We start from the raw sequence: 19,015 nt of genomic DNA, 5'->3' as shown, positions 1-19,015 counted from the left end.
TTCGAATGATAGTACGCTCGTCGGATTGGTGTCCGCCGGACGCGGTTTATTAAGCACGTGTTCCGAGACACGAAAATTCGCGCGCGATTCGATGCTCGACCAATCGTTCGCCTTGATCCAGCACGTAATTAACACCTCGATTTGTCGCGGCGAATTAGACTCGCGATTATGATTTTCGACGGAATTCATTCACACGTTCGCTGTTATTATTCCGTGAAATTCGATGATATTTCAGTAATTTCGGTAACGAAATATGCGATCTGTTTCCACGCTTTCTAGATCTTGCGATTTTCAGATCTTACAATTTTCAGATCTTGGCATTTTTTAGGTCCTGCAAACCTTAATACGATTTACAGAAATGCGTTATGGCGAAAATGAATTTTCATACACGTATGATTCGCATCGTAGTCCACGTTTGTTAACAATACGTTTGCGATTCGTTTTTTTTCAACTATATGAACAGAATTCTATTTTACTGTTATTGATATAGTTAGCCATTTCATTTCTTTCGATTCCGAACAGAATTCTATTTTTCTGCTATCAATATTTAGTCACTGGAGATAATGCTGTTTTGTTATGTTTTTTCTATTCATTTCTGTGGACGATGAACAGAATTCTATTTGCATGATAACGATGTTTAGTCATTGAAGAAAATACAGACATTTTTTTCTGTAGCAACCTACGAACGACTATGTTTCAATTTGAAAAATAAGTCATAAGACCAGAGGTTCGCTTCTAACGCCATTATCAACGAAGTCTGTCAACGAAGTTTGAAAACACGAGTTAATAGATTAGATAGATAGTCAATTTGTTTCAGCTATTTTTCTGTCGAAAGAGAGATAGTAATTGTAACACTTGGTTCAAGTACGGCTGATAGCCTGGCGAAATATTCGAGGACTAATCTCTTACAAATTTGAAACAAGTTACCGTATCCAGAAAAATACTTAAGAAATTCATGAGACGGATAAGTAGATTGCGGATTTGGTGCATTTGCGACGAAACTGAATAAGGTCGAATACAAAGCTAGAAGTAGTCGAAGAACTTAACCCTTTGCACTCGAGTGGCGACTCTGAGGCGCCACTAAATATTGCTATACTATTTTTCAAAATAATTGTAATAGTATCAGACTCGTTTATACCTAAAAGACTCTTAAAATTGCAAGTTCTATACTTGCCAATAGGCTTTCATATGCATAAATCGCAATAAATCATATAAAATAGAAACAGCGTAGATCAGAAAATACGTTTAAAATATAATTAAAATAGCTTCGAGTGCAAAGGGTTGAAGAGTACCGAGAAATTATTTCCAACTTATTCAAAATGGAAAGACATTTCCGTCTAACTTATGCAACAGACTCGTAACAGCGCCCGCATCGGTGACAACGATCTGCGAGCGAAGCTAGATTTTCGAGACTTCATTAGCATTGCGCCGAACGCTGTAGAAGACTTCACCTGTTACAGCTTTTTCGTTCTTTTTTCTCTTAGCACAGACTGATCGCCACGGAGATTAGTTTACCGCCGATCGGCGTAAAAATATTACACTTGGCTCGTTACCAGATGGCTACCAGATGCTTTCTCAGGCAGTTGGAGCCAGTTTCTCGGTTCTGACAATGCCACCCGGCGAGGACTCCGCGCCACGTTTACGGAAATTAATAAGACCATCGGTATCCTGCCTCTTTCGATGCCTTAATATTCACGTACAACATAGCCGCGACAGGACACAGCCGTTCCCACGAAAGGGCCATCGCTTTAACGAGTATTAAACATTTGTTATCGCGTTTACGAAATTACGTATTCGTGCAGGTTAGAGAAAGTCACGCAGCATGTTTCGAAGAAATACTTGGAATCGTATGATACGGTATGCCGAATGAATGAAATATATTGTAACACATCTTCTCTCGCTATTAAAATTATCTTGTGTACACAAAAGGAAAATCCAGCTTTATAAGCTGAAAAGTAATTCATCGATATTTTTAGATCCGTTAACCTTTCCGCTGTTTTAAATTACAAATTGTTCAAAGCTGACGACAATATCGTGCATAAATTATAATTATTAAAAAATGATCATCGCGCTCCTCGTATACATAATTCAGTCATTTAGAAATCTAACGATAGGCTACTGGCAAATAAAGTGTTTGTGTAAATAATACAGATGCATATAATCCGCGATAATAACTCTTCGAAATTCTATGTCATAATCCTGTACCGAATTCGCTCTTTGTCCGTCTTACAAATTCGTATATGAATATACAAAATGTCACAGTTCGCTACATTGTACGAGCACGATTAGACGTTTGTTAACTGTCGCGGAGTCTGATAGAAATTAATAGCGTAACATGCGCAAGATTTTCAAGATTTTGAGCGATCTCTGTAATTAATCTTGTTCGCAAAACGACCCGACATCCAGCTCGCTCGGAGCCGTACTCCAGACCTTGGAAGTACGCGTACATTTGCATTAATACACATCTGCTTTTAAAAGATCCTTCTTTTTTTTCGTTCCTCCATTTTCTACTGGATTTATCTTGTCGATGCATCTTTACCACGGTCCGTGCATTATGTATGATTCGCGTGTCCTCAACCCCACTCTTTTCCACTTTGCGCGGTTTTATTATACTTCTACCAGTGCCCACGCGTTTTGCTACATATTATGCACACGTATCTGCAAATACGAGGCGAAACGTCGCGGTTTACATGTATTCTATTCCACGATATTACCGTCGGCAGATCTAAACAAAATTATCATCTCGCGGAGTTTGATATTTCTTTATTCATTACACCGAAAGGAAACTGTTCATTAAAAACAGCCTGATTAATTTAGTAATACATCAAACTCTGTTTTTACACGGCAGATACCACGTCCCAGAAAATACCGTGTAAAAAATGCCGCATAAAAAAATACCGTGTAAGAAAAGACATCGTGTACGTACATGGAGAAATAATACCGCCCTAAATATGTTTAGAAGATTACAGTTAATGAAGATAATTGTCCTCGAAATTTGAATCGAGTAACTTTTTTTTTAATCGCGCTGAATCAAATGAAATCGTGTGAAAAGAAAGTTGAATTTGTTTTTCTAGACCGTGTTAAATCGAAACCGCGTAAAAATAGAGTTCGGTGTATTTAAATTCCACGCTCCAGAGCCGAATAAAAATATAAACTCTAAAGCAATTGTGTGCGTGTGCATCACGTTATTTCATTTGATCATCGCGGACATAAATGTACATTGTCTTTTTATCCGCATTATATTGTCTATAAAAGAATTTGATTACTCGGAAAACTGGTGACTATTTCCTACGGGTCTATCAGATTGTTCTAGTCATCGGTGTAATTAATCACGGGTATTCTGAAAATTGATAATTCCGAACGTGTACGCGAAAGTGATAGAGAACATGAGAATGAAATAATTGAGATCAGATATTTCAGACTTTCACGAAATATCGAACGAGAGATATTGACATTGTACAAGGCTCCGGTTATTCAAACTGGAATTAATCGAAATTGCTATAATTTCTTATACGGAATTGTCAATTATTTCCTCCAGGACAAGCCCAACCTCTGAATGCAGACGATTATGAGCGAGATAAGCCTCGTTTCTCATTGTCAGCAAAAAAACTTTCGTGGCGAACCATGTTGCCATTTCTTCGTGACTAGTGTATTCGTCTATAGCATCTAACTGGTTAAGAACAATATATACTTTTTTTATTAAATTAAATATTATACCAAAGTATTATATTTAAATAAAACATGAAGAACGACTTTCGTCTACTCAATTTTTAAATAAACACAAGTCCACGTTCTATTCGTAACAAATCGATTAATCTCAAAGCCAATATTTTGTCTCACGACTTTTCTTTCTTATGTCCTGATTTTAAATTAAAACCTTGATTAGATCCCGTTTGTTCTTCATTGTTGCATTGTTCCCATAAGTCGAAACGCTGAAGATTGATGACCACAGGCTGGAAGATTGATGTTCCAGAGTTAAAGACTAGAACAATTTTGAGATATGCATTGAATGCTCAGCCGAGGACCGAATGGTTTCTGCCGGACACGGTGAACGCGAGAAGTCTCGAGGCCGTTCACGTATCGTGAGCACCTATGTGAAGCAAGAACGTAAGCTCGACGCCAGCCGTTTGCGAAAATAAAATTCCCCTGAACTTTATAATCGTTCTACGCGAACTTGTATTTTATCGAACCGTTCAGAATTAAAGTGGCACAGAGTACAGATGCTAAGAAGTGATCATTGGACGAAAGTACTAATTTTCATCACGGAAAGGTTCTTTATTTCCATTCCTAGCCAATTCGGCGATCTTTCGTGGATTATCAAATGCAGAAAATTGTAATTTTTTGTCAACTAAAGAAAGAGAACTTTTGTTCTACGATTTCTTTTTCAACTTCTGATTATATTCATCCTTAATCATTTTCCTAATAGATCGAGACAATCCGTGTTTCTTGTGTCACCATTTACTTTCATTCCTGAACTTTGATAACAGAAGAATCGAATTTTGTTCCAATTTGGAACAAAGGGATAATATTCATATCTAGTAGCATATGAATTAAGTCTTCATTATGGGTCTGATTCATTGTTATCGTGCAAAAGGTTAATAACCAAATGCATTGTATTATAATTGAACTTCTTTCTATTAAAAAGAACAGATCTTTCTTTCGAACATTCACAACGCTGTTCATCAATTATGTTCATCTTGTTATGCCCCTTTAGAGTGGACAATCGAGTGCAAAGGGTTAAACTGCCTATACGTACATTAACATACGCGTCGATAATCGCGAGAAGCGTCTACGCTTAGCTCGTATAACGCGAGGCAAAGAGGTTACGACAAACATAAACGAATAATTTCTGAAGCGTGTGATAACACGTGTATCGTTCGATACCTACGTCCTTGAGACCTTAGCGGGCAAACGAGGCTGTCGTTTTAATGATGAACGTAATTTCCAGGACGCGAATTCGCCGACAGGGCATCGCGACAAGAGACTTACGTGGAGAACTTTCATACGATCGATGAAACCCACGGTTACGCTAATGCGAGAAAACACACGCGTCGAACAATTTCTCTGGGGATTAAGTATACCTGTCAGGTACTGACAACTGGAAGCGAGCGTCATTGTTTCTGTTCCACTTTTGAGCCCGGTAATGATAAATGTGGTTGCAGTGGAACCCTCATTAGCGGTACTATTCGTATATACAGGCAGCCTACTGTTCCACTGTTCTATTAGATGATTGGAAAATGTCTGCTTCCAGATGACGAGCCGCCATTAACGCTCGTATAGTTGATCATTAAGTAGCAACGGTCATACTAAAATATTTGTTGCGCTTGTAATTGGTGTATTCGAAGTATTTATTAACGAGAAACTGAACTCTGCAAAAAAGAGACACGTGACTCCTATGACACGATGACTACGTCAAAACAATAAGTTTCGTTACTCGAAAAATGTTCGACAAATAAATTTAATTCATGATAAGGATATTTAATTCATGATAAGAATATTTATTTTATCATCAGAATATTTATGTTACGATAAGGATCGTAAATATCTTGGACATATGCATTCTTGTTATTTTTATAAAGTAAAATAAAATAATCACTTTTAGTGCTTCGTGGTGTTAAAGAAGTAGCTGTCGATAAAAAATTTTCTAAAGCTATTTTAACGAACTTGTTTAGAAGTACCGCAATTAAAAGTAAATGTGTATATTTTATTTCTAATAAATATAATATATTTTATTTCTTGTACGCGTTTGTTGCAAGCAAATTCGTACAAGTTACACAATATATGTACTTTTGAATGAAGTTCTCGTTTAAAAAGAAAGTCTCTTAATCATTTTAGGAAAATATCGTAAAAATCACGTTTTATTTATAGACTGTTAACTAGGTCCATTAACTGTAGACATAAGTCACCCGACCTGTAGATAACGGTGACAATAACAAAGAGAACAAGCTCGTAAAAGTTAGAAATACTGGTACAGTAAACAATAGTTCAGATTTCGGTTTTATAGACCCACGGGTGCACCAGTTTACCGTTTACGAAGAATTTCAGATTATATATTCCGAAACGAAAAACAATAATCCTCGCTAAAAAGGCGCAGGTTGGGTTTATGACGCACCGTTATCCGGCGAGGTTGGTATCCTGGGAATTGCCTGTTGTTCCATCCCCCCGTGTTAGTTTGCTTTACGTAACACTGTCAACGTTCTTAAGTGCCAGCGAAATAAATAGAGAAGTTCGAGCAGTCCCCCATAAACTGATAGGAAAGTTCAGTCGTCTACTAACAATAAGTTTGGCAGAAGTTATTATTTCCTGGATAAAGTCCACCCTTGATGCTGATAATCCGATTCATAAAGGGATTCATTGTGATTCATAGTTTTTTGAGAAGTAAATAAAATTGACCAGCATTTGTAGCTGCCATGATTAATATTATTGTGTGTCTAATATTGATCGCAAAAATTCTCATAAAATCAAAATAATCCTAAAACTATAGAATATTAAACACCCTTGTTAAAGACCGCTTGGAAAAATGTATTAAACAAAAATTTAATTTACTAAATTTTAATTTAATTTTTTCAAAAATCAGTAACTGCGGAAACAAATCAGAAACCAATCATTTTGACTGATTTGGTAGTTCCATAACAATTACAGTTCTGTTAATTAATTCTGCAGAGAAGAATAAAAAGAAAAACTAAATTACAGTGTCAGCGAAGAACTTGCATATTACGCTTTTTAGGGCTTAATGCAACATCAGAAATATTCACTGACAAATAGGGAAATCCAGAGGAGACAGCATGAAATCTGAAAAGAGAAAGAACGAAGGAAAGAAAGAAAGAACGTGTTCTAGTCACGAAGGGGGTTGCATTGTCCTTTCGTGACCGATTTAAGTGACCACCCTCGATTTCCGACGCAAAGTGGCCGTATACCGTGATTAGGATCTCCCGGCTACGACGGAACACGACAACCAACGTGTGGACAAAGTTGCTTAATCGCCCCTCCTAATTCATACGTGCGTGCGATGCACGCACCGCAGGACCAGCATGAACGCAACTGTCGTTACGAGGGGGAAGATCGAAGAATTCGGTGCGTGCATCGAAAACCGAGAACGGGAGTCACCTGCCCCGATCGATATTTGAGAACGAACGTTATAATTTCAGTGGTAAACTGCCGTTATACGAACAATATAGAGAGAACTGTGCTATCTTGTGACCTAGTTAACACGGCAATCATCTGAATCTCAGTGAAAATAATTTAGAACGAACGAAATACGTTTGTGAATGTTTTTGGATAGAGTTTGCGTTGTGAACTGCATCTACGGAGATTCTGTTCAGTGTAAACTATTTGAAATTCGTTTGGAAACTATGTGTTGGAGATATTTTGTTTGTTAGAGTGGTGATGGACGCATTGAATTTGGAAGAAACAGCGTATGTGCTTGCGCTTTTCTGGCGTAAAGTGAAATAAAAAATAAATAAATGAAGTGAAATAAAGGAACTATCAAATGAGTTAAAACGACATTACAAATATATTAGTCGCGTTTAAGGCTTGGTAGTTCTAGCGTTAAGGGGTGTGAATGAGAAACGTTTAAGAAAAATAACGAAAAACGATACTGAAATATCAACTTCATCAATTTTATTAATTTTATCAGTTTCTTTTCTAATCAAATGCGTAAGATTTTATGTAAACCTTTATAAAGCAATCCATACACGGCATCCAAAGTGCTAATCGTTGTGACCGTGAAGAAAATGGTACGACAGGGGGTGAAAAAGCATTCAGGGTTCCTAAATCCCAATTGCGTCTAAAAGCGCCCTACAGTACGTATCGAAGACTGTACACCGCGCCGAATATACATAGTGAAATTAGGGTAGAGCGAGGGTACAATATCGAATCGAACCCTGCAATAGCGGTTCCGGGATCGTGTAGGCTTTTTCGAGGCCACGGAAATCGCGTCGAGTAATCTCGTCGCGGTCCCACACGCTCGCAGGAACATGGTGGCACGTGTGCCAGGTGGTCGCGCGACTAATTTCCTCTTTATGGTGTTTCCGCGTTGCGTGTCGATGAGGACGTCGCGCTTTCCTCCCGGACAACAAGCTAACCCGGGGGACACCTGTACCTGCGGGTCTCGGCGAAATGCCGGCGTGTTCGTGGACTCCAAGGATGTACGAGTGTCGCAATCGCATGTGGTTGGCTCGTCTAGATGTGCACGTGTATTTACGTGGCGAGTCGATGCGCAGTACACGGATTGAGCGAGCGCCGGCGCCGTGGATAATCCAATGGGATCATCTGCCAATACTTGCGGAGCGAGGCAGACCAATGGTGTGCTCGGAGGGTGGTCCGACGATCTCTTAATTGTCTCGCCGCGATTGCGCTTTTTTCGCGACACCTTGCCGAAGCGGACTCTCATGTGACAACGCCGGAGCCAAATTCCGACGAAAATCATCTGACCGACAAACGCACGGTAAATAGTTTGGCCGTCGCAACCCTCCGTTGCGCACGCGGGGGGTGCTCCCATTGCACCGATGGTTTCATTAATTAAACAATTGCAATTCGCGTTTCATTGTCGTTCAATCGACGTTGAATCGACGTTCTGTATAAACAACGGTGAAGATATGCTTGTATTGCTTTAAAACAATTACTATAGCGTTGTTAGAACGTAACCACGTATGTGATCGTTAAATCTACCGTGCCGGTCATTTTGACCTGTTTTACATTTTTATTTTAAGATCATTTACGTTACAAAGACTTAATTTATGCTTACATTATAGCGAGGTGTTTAAATAAATTCGGTCTTGTCGCTGTTGTAGAACAACACACGTCAGTCTTTTAGTCTTTGGTAGATTTAATGTTAATTTATGATGACAAGCTAAAGATAGTTTGACCGATGCGATTCTTTTTGTTGCGCACGCGAGCTGTGCTATAATCGTTCTCTACATGGCGGTTTCGCCGATTAAACAATTGCAAATGACGTTCAATCGACTTTCGATCGACGTTCTACATAAGCAACGGTGGAAAATATTCGCGTCGCTTCAAAACGATTGTAATGTGGTTGAGCCTGTGACTGCGTACTTTTATGATGACAATCTAAAGATAGTTTGGCATCCGAAACCTGTGACGTTTCTGAGACGTCATTGTAAAGCGCAGGGTTTAATGTTGTATGCCAACGCATTCTAGTTGCAGTGTCATCTCGGTGTTAGTTCTTAGTCATTCGAACCTAAATCACGAAATGCTCATGGTGAACGTCTGAAACTGTCCCTTGATAATCTATCACTCGAAGTCTGCCTGGACTTCGAGACCCGAGTATTTCATGAATAAACCCCGGAACATGTAATTTCCTTCTTTCCCGAATTTATTGCTTACTCTTTATGAATCAGCCTTTATTTCCACCGATTTGATCTACATTTACGATTTATAAACATTCACATGGAAGCCTGTATCCTCTTGACGCACAAGCATGTCATCCATACGCGTGTCATTCCAGTACTATAAATCAATTTCTAAACTTGTTTTCACTCGATTGCCAAAAAAGAAATTGACGTCATTCGATTAGCTCGTGCTAGAAGCGGCTCTGCGTACATAGAAAACGAGATACAGTTTCGGGTTTAGCAAAGTTTATACGTTTTACAACTGTTCTTTAGTTAAGGAGTTAATTATATCGAAAAGTGAGAGCTTTAGGTTCGATGTAAACTACGGTTTAATTTCGTCTTGGACGCGTTCGAATACTACGTTCGTTTAATAATACGTGCAAAACACTGTTCATTTCTGAAGGCTATAAAAAGTACTGATATAGTAATTTTGATAACAAGAAATAAAAATTATAAATGCGCTAGTTATAAAATGCAGGAACTACATAGACGTTAATTTCGTTGTCCAATCATTTTTATGATTCCGAAATAATGCAACTTATCTCTGTTTTGTATTCGATCCGCTAATTATTGTCACGAATGCATCAAATTCGCAGTCTAAGAATAACTCTGACTTTTATTTTCATCGCTTGTCCAAGAAGTCAAGAGTTATTTTGCAACACTGTATCGGATTACCGATTTGATCGAATACAAAACGTCATAGAATTTCTAAGAAGGTGGTCCTGATGCAGATTGGCGCGATAAATCATCGGCGAAACGACGATCAACAACGTGTTGATCGAACAGCGGACTGTTTCTAGTATAAATAGAACGTCTGGCCCTATTTTCTCAATGGCGGCGATTAATTAACATTTCAGTCGGACGAACCGCAGTCTAATAAAACGGTAATTGGACAATCAAGGCGAGAAATAATTTACAAACGTTCTGGACCCGGCAATCCGGAAGTCGACCCACATTCAGAGACAGATCTCCTCGAATAGTTTCGGTGCCTTGTGAAATATGAAATGCGAGAACGACGGAAGACGAACGATTTTTCGTAGTAACATAATCCATCAACGAGGCCACGGAACGCCGATGAACGTCGTCGGCCAGGTAGAAAGAAAAATAACGCGGGGCGACGAAAATAAAGCTTTGTCTTTCGAAATACAGTTCATTGCACGTCGAGGAAGCGATTATTTATGGTCTCCCTTCGGATATCGGGGCAGTAGACCCCGTTCCGGGCGCGTAAGAAATTATGGTTTCGTGAAACAGGAGTCGGCGGCGACGGCGACACGCTGAAAGCCGAGCTTGCACGATAGTTTCGAATACCTACTTTCGTGGATACGAAATTAAACGCCTAGAGGCGTTCGTCCGCCGTGAAACGTTACGGCCCACGTCTCGCGAGTGACAGTAACAGGTGGATAGAAGCATCGACAATGAAAATAAAAACTGACATTCCGCGTGAAGCGCCAACCACAAGACTGCTGTCTGCTAAATAAAAGACTAAATCGAAGGAACGTTTCCTGTATCGCTCAAATGGAGAAGCTCAAGCGACGACTACACTGTTCGTACGTCCATTATCATTTTGACTGTGCTCGAAATCGAAAATCTAGCAATTTAATGGATTATTAGCCTCCGTACAGCGAACCTATTTAACAAAAATATAACCTAATATACTTAAGATCTTTTATCATTTTATTTAGCTATCTTTTCAACATATCTTTTATATGTACTTCTTCTAGAGACGTTAGATTTTATGTACGCTCAATTTTGCTCCTACACGATAGATACGTCCCGGAAAAAACCATTTAAAAAAAGAGCGTGTAAAAAGACCTCGTGTGCGTACAGAAATACAGAAGACGCATATAGAAAAATATGGAATTGTTCCCATATCCTTAAAACCTGTAAAAAGGATATAGTAGACACCTGTCAAAGATAAATATATCTAGAAAATTGCGATTAATTGAAATAATGGTCATTAGAATTGAAATGAAATAATTTTTTAAACCGTGCTAAATCGAATGAAATCGTGTAAAAAGAAAATTGAATTTATTTGTCTAAACCGTGCTAAACCAAAACCGTGTAAAAAAATTATCGTGTAAAAACAGATTTAGGTGTAGACCATAATGGATTTCTACCCCACGCGTAATATTTGCAGTTTTCGAATCGGATAGAAACCTACCTGACGAAGCCACTTGTGTAAACAACGAGGGTCTTTGAGGGTCAATGGATTATCGGTACGATTCCTTACAAAACTAACCTGAAAAGCTGGATTTGCGGCTGAAAAGGTCGAGCTATTTAATGGATATTATTGGTGCGATTCTTTACAAAACTGACACTAGCAATTGGATTTAAGATAATACGGATACACACACAATAGTAATCTTGTGTCCAAATGCTATAAAACAAGTGTTAAATAAATATGTATTTCTTTTCTTAACAGTTTTAAGAAGTCGAAAATAATGTATCAACGTTCTTAAATTCTTCTGCCTCGCACTGTTCTGTAGCGCACTTACCCATTTTTGCCATAAATGCGTAAAATCCATAGTCCAATTATTACATTCGAAATTGTGCTTCATTTTCTACACATTTACTGTAAGAACTTCTACCACGAGGGTAGAATACGCAATATTCTAGATACTCTACCACGAACGACGTGAAAACAAGCTTAAAAATTGATTTATAGTTCTAGAATGGCACATATAGAAGAAATATTAGTGCGCTGAGAGGACTCTTTTATGTGAGTGCTTATAAATCGTAAACGAGGAAAAACGATCGAAATAAAAGCTGTTCCATTTCTTGCCACTTTGAAATTGCTATTTCGCTCTCTTGACGTTGCAGTTTTTGACAGCGAAATTTTTATTTCAACCATTTGTTGGCAATCTTTGTCGCCAACGATTTATAATTAATTGAACGAGTAAATGGATTCACTTGAAGAAAAGAGTTGATTTTCTCATTGAAGTAAGAAACGAACATGGACGAATTAAAGAGAACCAAATTCTTAGATAAGTTTAATAAACGCTTGTGCGAAGTTTTTTGTTGAAATCAGGGTTCCTTGTTTGCCATTTCCAATTAATTCCATTTAGGAAGCAAAATATTTTTAATTTCTAATAATCTTTCGTACTATAAGTCCGACTAAATTAACATAAAATCAGAGAAGAAAGGTGTGATCCGTGAGACCGGACAAAAGAAACAATATTCTTAATTTCGAATAAAACTAAAAAGCGAACGACAATTTGCCGCATAAATAATCGTAATTGACGAGACCGGCGGAAAATAGACTTTATTGTTGAGCGGTTGCTTTTGGTAGCATTAAACACCGAAGGAACGGCGTTAATTCGTGTTTAAAATCCTCTCATAGGAACCCTCGAGGAAATGTCTCGAGCATAAAAGCTGACACGGGAGACAGGTGGATCTAAATAAAGACTGGACCAGCGCCAGAACCTCCAAGATGGCCGACGAGACGCGACGCGTCGTCTTCGCCGTCGCCGCCGCCGCCGTCGTTGTCGTCGTCGTCGTCGTCGTCGTCGTGGTTGTCGTTGGCGGTCGGTTATGATAGCTTACGACACCACGGATTTACCAGCACCGAGAAAACCCTCTTCGACACGTAAAACTCACGATGCGGTGTAGAATTTCACTTTTCCACCTATGCCCAACTAATTCGAGGACACGTGTTCCACAATACGCACGCATTCCCAATGGCGCGCTCGACGTAAATGATATTCTCGTCGACGTATGCGAATACTGATGATGCGCGCAAGGGTGTGTGCGTGGTTGAAATTAATGCCTCCTTCAGACTCTATCGAGCTTTATCTTCTGCGAAACCGGAAGCGGAGTTTCTAGACTCCGTTTGAAACGTGTGGAACGTTGGATTTGAAACTGTGAGAAATTACTGTTTCAGTTTTGTGCTCGATTGATGATTGTTTTCCGAAAATATATCGATACGGTGATGCTGATTGCAACGAACGAGTGCCTATTTAAGGAACTTGACCCTCTATAAATCCTACATTTTTATGTGGATTCGAAATAATTGATGTAACTCGAAATCAGTGAATGTAGGAAATGCAACCTTTACAACGAATTTACGATTTTTTAATAATACGGGTTTACTTTGATGTGTGTGATAAGATTTCAAATTGTGACGCACAACTTTTCTGATTAATTTGAAAGTTACAGTGAACTGTAAAGAGTTAATCGAGTAATTTTCCTTGATTGTAGACTCTTGTAATTTTCTCATAGTTTTCAGTGTTTTATCACTACTGTGATCACTCTTTCGAGATCGCGAAAAGGGCATTCTATCCACTACATCGTTATTTTGTTTATTCAACACGTAACTTATCGTGCCAGTCGAAATGATAGATTTCTCATTGTTCACTCTAAATTTATCGAAATTACTCAGACTCTCTCATAGGAAACGGTGAAAGCACACGCTGTGATAAAACTGGCGGTTGGTCTCATAATAAATTCAGACTTGTCGTTCGTACAAAGCAACGTGGATAAAGTGAAAAGTACACACCAATCGTCTATTTTTCAGAAAACCCTTTGCTAATCTATGCGACATAAGTTTGAGTAAATCTTTGCGTGCGATCACATTGAACCGCGTAAATACGACTCGTTGTACTTTCGCAGGTGCCCATAAATACTGACCCAAACAGAATTTCCACGAAAGAAGAAAGTGCAACGCGTTTCAAGTGGATCCGATTAAAATTTGATTCTCGCAGGCATTTTTCTCACTTCGAGTCGCAGGTAGACGTTACGCGCACGCGGAATTCATTATTCGCTGGTTTCTTTTGTCTTTCGTTCTCTAAGAGTAAACAGTACACCATTGTTATATTAAAAGTCCAAAAACCACCACGTACAACACCAAAAAATACAACACCAATAGCGACACCAAGTGTAGTGTAAGCCTTCATCACACACACAAGGTTATTAATTATTGTAAATGGTTAGCGGAGCCTATACACTCGACGAATAAACCATTTCATCTAAACAAAATTCATGTCGTACAATCGTCAGTGGGTTAGTTAGTACCCTTCCGCACACGATCGACGATTCCCACGATCGATGATATCTCGATCGTCGTACACGCGCGTTCTTGAACGGACAAGATCGCGAACATTTCGCCGATCCTTGGCTTCGAGTTAACGAACGAGTCGCTGGCGAACGATCTTCCGACGGTTTTTGTTGGCGTTTGCATGATAGAAAAAACCATCGAAGCATTTCCTTTAATTGCGACAGCAAACGACACGCGTTTCGAATGCAATTCGCAGCTGCAGAAATTGTACGGGTACAATTTGCAAAAGAAAAAGTTCCGATTCGAGAGACATCGGCATACAGTAATGTCTCTCTAATTGACGCTCAGTTTGTCCACAAAAATGGACGATTTAGAGAGAGGAGATACGATTATTCGAGCCTTGCGGTTTATTTTTATAGTCACGAATTGTCAACAAGTACAAAAACGAGAGCTACAAGGCTCGAATAATCGTATCTTCTCTTCCCAAATTGTCCATTTTCGTGGACAATCTTAGCGTCTCAGTTAGGGAGACATTACTATAGTTCGAAACACCGAGATTCGTACGAAAATATTCTACGCAGCGTATTTCGACGGATCGTTCGAATTGCGTATAGAAAGTATTTGTCCTTTTGGTCGAACAATTGTTTAGTCCGATATGTTTATGAAGCATGGTTGCTAATTGTACAGTCGATCGAGACACTTGAATGGCTTATTTTAGGCGAACCGTGAGCACACGTGCTCGGTGTCTCGGTGCGGTGTAATATCTCGACGGATTTCATTGCCCGGCAAAAGAATCTGGCCGGGCCAACCGAGGTAAACCGCGATGGAATCGATTTCCGTTGTGAAAAATTAATGAACGTTGTCGTGTTTCGCGGCGGTGCGGGTCGATTTCCGGCGAAAAAACACGAAAGATCCGCCGCTTCGACGAATCGGCCGCGTCGTTTATAATTCAACACGGTTCTACCGTACACGGTTAATCTCTCCTGGTTGTTTCTCGCACTTTCCAGTCCCGTCTCGTCAAACGGTTTCGAATGGCTAGAAACGTGGACGCGGACGCCTCCGGTTTTTCTCCGGAAAAACCATGAAATTTCGTGGAACGATGCGGCCCGCGTGCTGGCTACGCCGGTCCGGACGCATAAATATTTGGAACGGTCGGCCAGGCGGGGCATAGCTCCCGCACGAATTACTTCTAACATCTACGCTCTAGCTAAAGCGAGCGGAACACGATTCGCGTTGATTCCGAAGAACCTTCGAAGCCGGCGAACCCCGCCACCAAAGGCAAAACCATGTGAAGAGAAAAAAAAACAAATATGTATATAAATATATGTACGATGTAACTGTGAACTCAAAACTGGAGAGAAAAAAGTACACACGTCAGTAAGTTCAAACTCGAAAAGAAACAGAATACTTGACGGAAACACACTCGATATTAACAGTAAAAAAAAAAAAAATAAAACAATAGGGTGGAGAGTAAAATTAAAAAAAAACCTGTAACATGTGCAGCTAGTTTTGTAAGTGTCTACGAAAACGTGGCGGAACGTCTTGTTCGATGCTTGCTGGTAAGTGTCGTCGATCAATCGGTCGCGACAATTAATAGCAAGTGTCTCTTGATCCGCGTCGAAGGTTCGCGCCTTCGACGAAAGAAAAAGACAAAAGGAAAATGTATCACGTTTTCTCAATTGCTGTTACCTTGATGGCTGAACAAGGGAGTAACGTTGCTGCGAATGGATAGTGCCTCTTTCGGATTGCAACCATCGTTATTGCAATTAATAATATTATTATTAAGTATTATTATTATATTATTATTATTACTATTATAATTATTATTATTCTTATTATTATTATTACTACAATCAGTATTATTATGATTACGATTATTGTGATTATGCTGATTAAGAAAAAGAGTGTAAAAGAGTAAAGACCAAAAAAGTCAAAACCAGTAACAAACAAATCTTTCAGCAACCGCAATCGTCAATTATATCACTTCAACGTCAATCTCATCAAGAAAGAAGAAACAAAAAACACAACCAAAAAAAACAGTAGAAGAAGAAGAGACCGATCCTCGGAAGATTATCGTTTGGTAGAAATAAATTCATTGGGTACTCATGGCTTCCGATACGTGTGCGTGTGCCGCTTTCGTTTTTCTTTCTTTCTCTCCCTCTCTCTCCCTTTTCAAATATCTCTGCCCCTTTTTCTGTCTTTTAGTTTCATACTTTTTTTTTCGTTTTGTTTCGTATCTGTCTCTGTCTCTCTCTCTCACTCTCTCTCTCTCCCTCTCTCTCATGTCTTTGTGTTTGTTTCTCTTTCGATACTTTTTTTTTGTATTTTAATTGCGCTCCTTAGAACAGCCCTTGGCGGTCTCAAGGATCTCGCAATGAGGATTCTCAGCCTGCCCCCTTACGCGCACGCGTCAGGATGCTGAAACGTTATATACAGTCTATCTTTAACAAAATGTTAGCAAAATTATTCAACCAAATACCTTCGTTTCCGTGTATCAATTATATCATTCTTATCGTATCATTTTTTGTGTATGTATGTATGTATGTATGTGCGCGTGTGTGTGTACGTGTGTGTGTGTTGCCTAAAGCGATCACCTCGAAACATCGATTTCGAACAAAAGGTAATGGTGAATCGAAAAAATTCTCGTCCGATTCGGAACAATCGTTTACTACTATGCAAAATGGCGCTTGAAAATACCGGCGAACTATCCGCGCGCGCGGACGGAACAAAATTGCCACAATCGATTATGCTTTTTCTCAGCGAACGTTCCGCGATATTAGTATAACGTGTGAACCTCGCGATTCGAATAGCCGCGGTCAGAATGGTCAAGACGCCTTTCGACAATGTTTCGGTAACTACGGTAATGACATGTATAATAGGTACGTTCTTACTTATTCTTCGACAAATCACATCAACGTGGACTCACCCATATTGGCCGGGAAGGACCGCAGGATATCCAGCTCGGATGCCAGCAGCGAACGGGAATGCTGAAATCATAAACAGTTCGTAGTCAATCCTATACACGTTTCTAATGGTCTGATTTCTAATGGCCCTGAACTCGAAACACGGCATCCGTGCGCGACTCCGAGCACTTTGTTCTTTTACGAATACGCGTACACATACTTCGATTACCGCTATCTATCCAGATAAAATAACAAGCCGTTCCTGCGACGGGTACGTCGTCGAACGTTTACGCGAAAACCGAGTACGCGCGTTTAATTGCCACAGCTAGAAGTCGGTTAATCTGACGCCCGAGACACAAAACTCGTTCTCTTTTTCGTAAACGTTCTTCCTCGACGAGCCCCTTTCGCGAAACCATTTCAATTGGAAAACGTTGCATGCAATACGAAATTAACTCGGTTCGCGAATCTCGGCACTTCCAGTTCGCAATGCGTTCGATCAAAATTACGGTTCACGATGTTCCTGATTTTCTGTGGGCCCTTCGAAAGTGTTCGCAATCTACTGAATATTATAATTTCAGCGCAGCTTGTAAGGTAAAGTTGCATAATATGAGACCCTAGCTTATTACCGTTATGTATACATTATTATCTATTTATTTATTATTATATATATTATTATTATATTATATATTTATTTATTTACGTTATCGTGTATAAATTCTCCCTAATCGAGGCTCAGAAATACGTTGCGTAAAGCGAAATTCCTTCTTCCGTATTTTCTAGGAGATTGTATATCTTACCTTCAATCAAAGCGTTTATAATCGAAAGTTCTGATTTTTTTAAAAAAACTATGTCCCACGTTAGACACCTTTGGCCTAACTGCTAATTTTAGACGTTAAAGACGCGGTTGAGGCGGAAAGTGGGTAACGCAAAACTTCTAACGAGAACTTTAGTCGTTCGTGGATATGGTAACACAGCTCGTGACACGTTAGTCGGCGTTGCAGCTAGTTTTCAATTGCAAATACGCGCGACCAATTTCAATAATCAACGAAGCATTTATCACGGCACATAATTGCGAACGGTATATTAACCTCGTAAAGCTCTGGGCAACGCCGCGTTTCGTTTAGGCTGAAAACCCGGTGTGGTAAAGAGTTCGTTCCATCGCATCATTGTATAGTCTAATATTAAACATCATTACCCGACGCCAGAGCAAACAGGCTTTTTGCGCGGAAAGGAAAAGAAACAAAGGCAAATCCGGCACTTGGGTTAGGGCAATTTTAGACTTAGGTACCCGAAGCGCCAAGCTATGTTGGCCTGAAGCCACGGCGGGAATTTGAAGAGAGTGACTCAGGGGGGACGGTTCTCGATCTGCGCGGACGTGGCTCGTGAATCTGCCCTTCGCCCTTTCAGTCCGCATTCGATGGATCTAATTGAGTAAGAATCTCAGGGCCCGCGATCTGCCAGAAAATTTCATCTCGAACTGGCTCGAAATCAGAATCCGATTCTATTTCGCTCAACCGGACACTGACGCGCTCGTCTCCCCAATTAACATCGACGTTGGTTCACTGTCAGCACACCGTTCCGCCATAATATTTTATCGACGTTGCACGTATGCCCTCCATGCATCAAGAAAAAGAATCACTTCCGGCCGCGTCCAAGACGTCCGTTACACCAAGATTTACCGATCTGGCAATGTTTCAACGACCAGAAACCCGCGATGGCTCCGCGCAAATATTAAATGGTAATTCCACAAACGCGAGAATAACGACTAG

At 39.7% G+C, this 19,015-nt stretch overlaps 1 protein-coding gene across 2 annotated transcripts in view; it reads right to left on the bottom strand.

Moving 5' to 3' along the window:
* The window catches only part of LOC117228977 (RNA-binding protein 38), a 39,433-nt gene that overhangs the window by 11,369 nt on the left and 9,049 nt on the right, over positions 1-19,015 (bottom strand). For both annotated transcript variants that reach the window (XM_033485097.2, XM_033485098.2), the window contains one exon: positions 17,270-17,330. In XM_033485097.2, the coding sequence (XP_033340988.1) occupies positions 17,270-17,330 (61 nt within the window). The remainder of the gene's footprint in view (positions 1-17,269; positions 17,331-19,015) is intronic.

Source organism: Megalopta genalis, chromosome 12 (assembly GCF_051020955.1).
Source record: "Megalopta genalis isolate 19385.01 chromosome 12, iyMegGena1_principal, whole genome shotgun sequence".
Lineage (NCBI taxonomy): Eukaryota > Metazoa > Arthropoda > Insecta > Hymenoptera > Halictidae > Megalopta > Megalopta genalis.
This window is presented reverse-complemented; position numbering and strand designations above follow the sequence as displayed.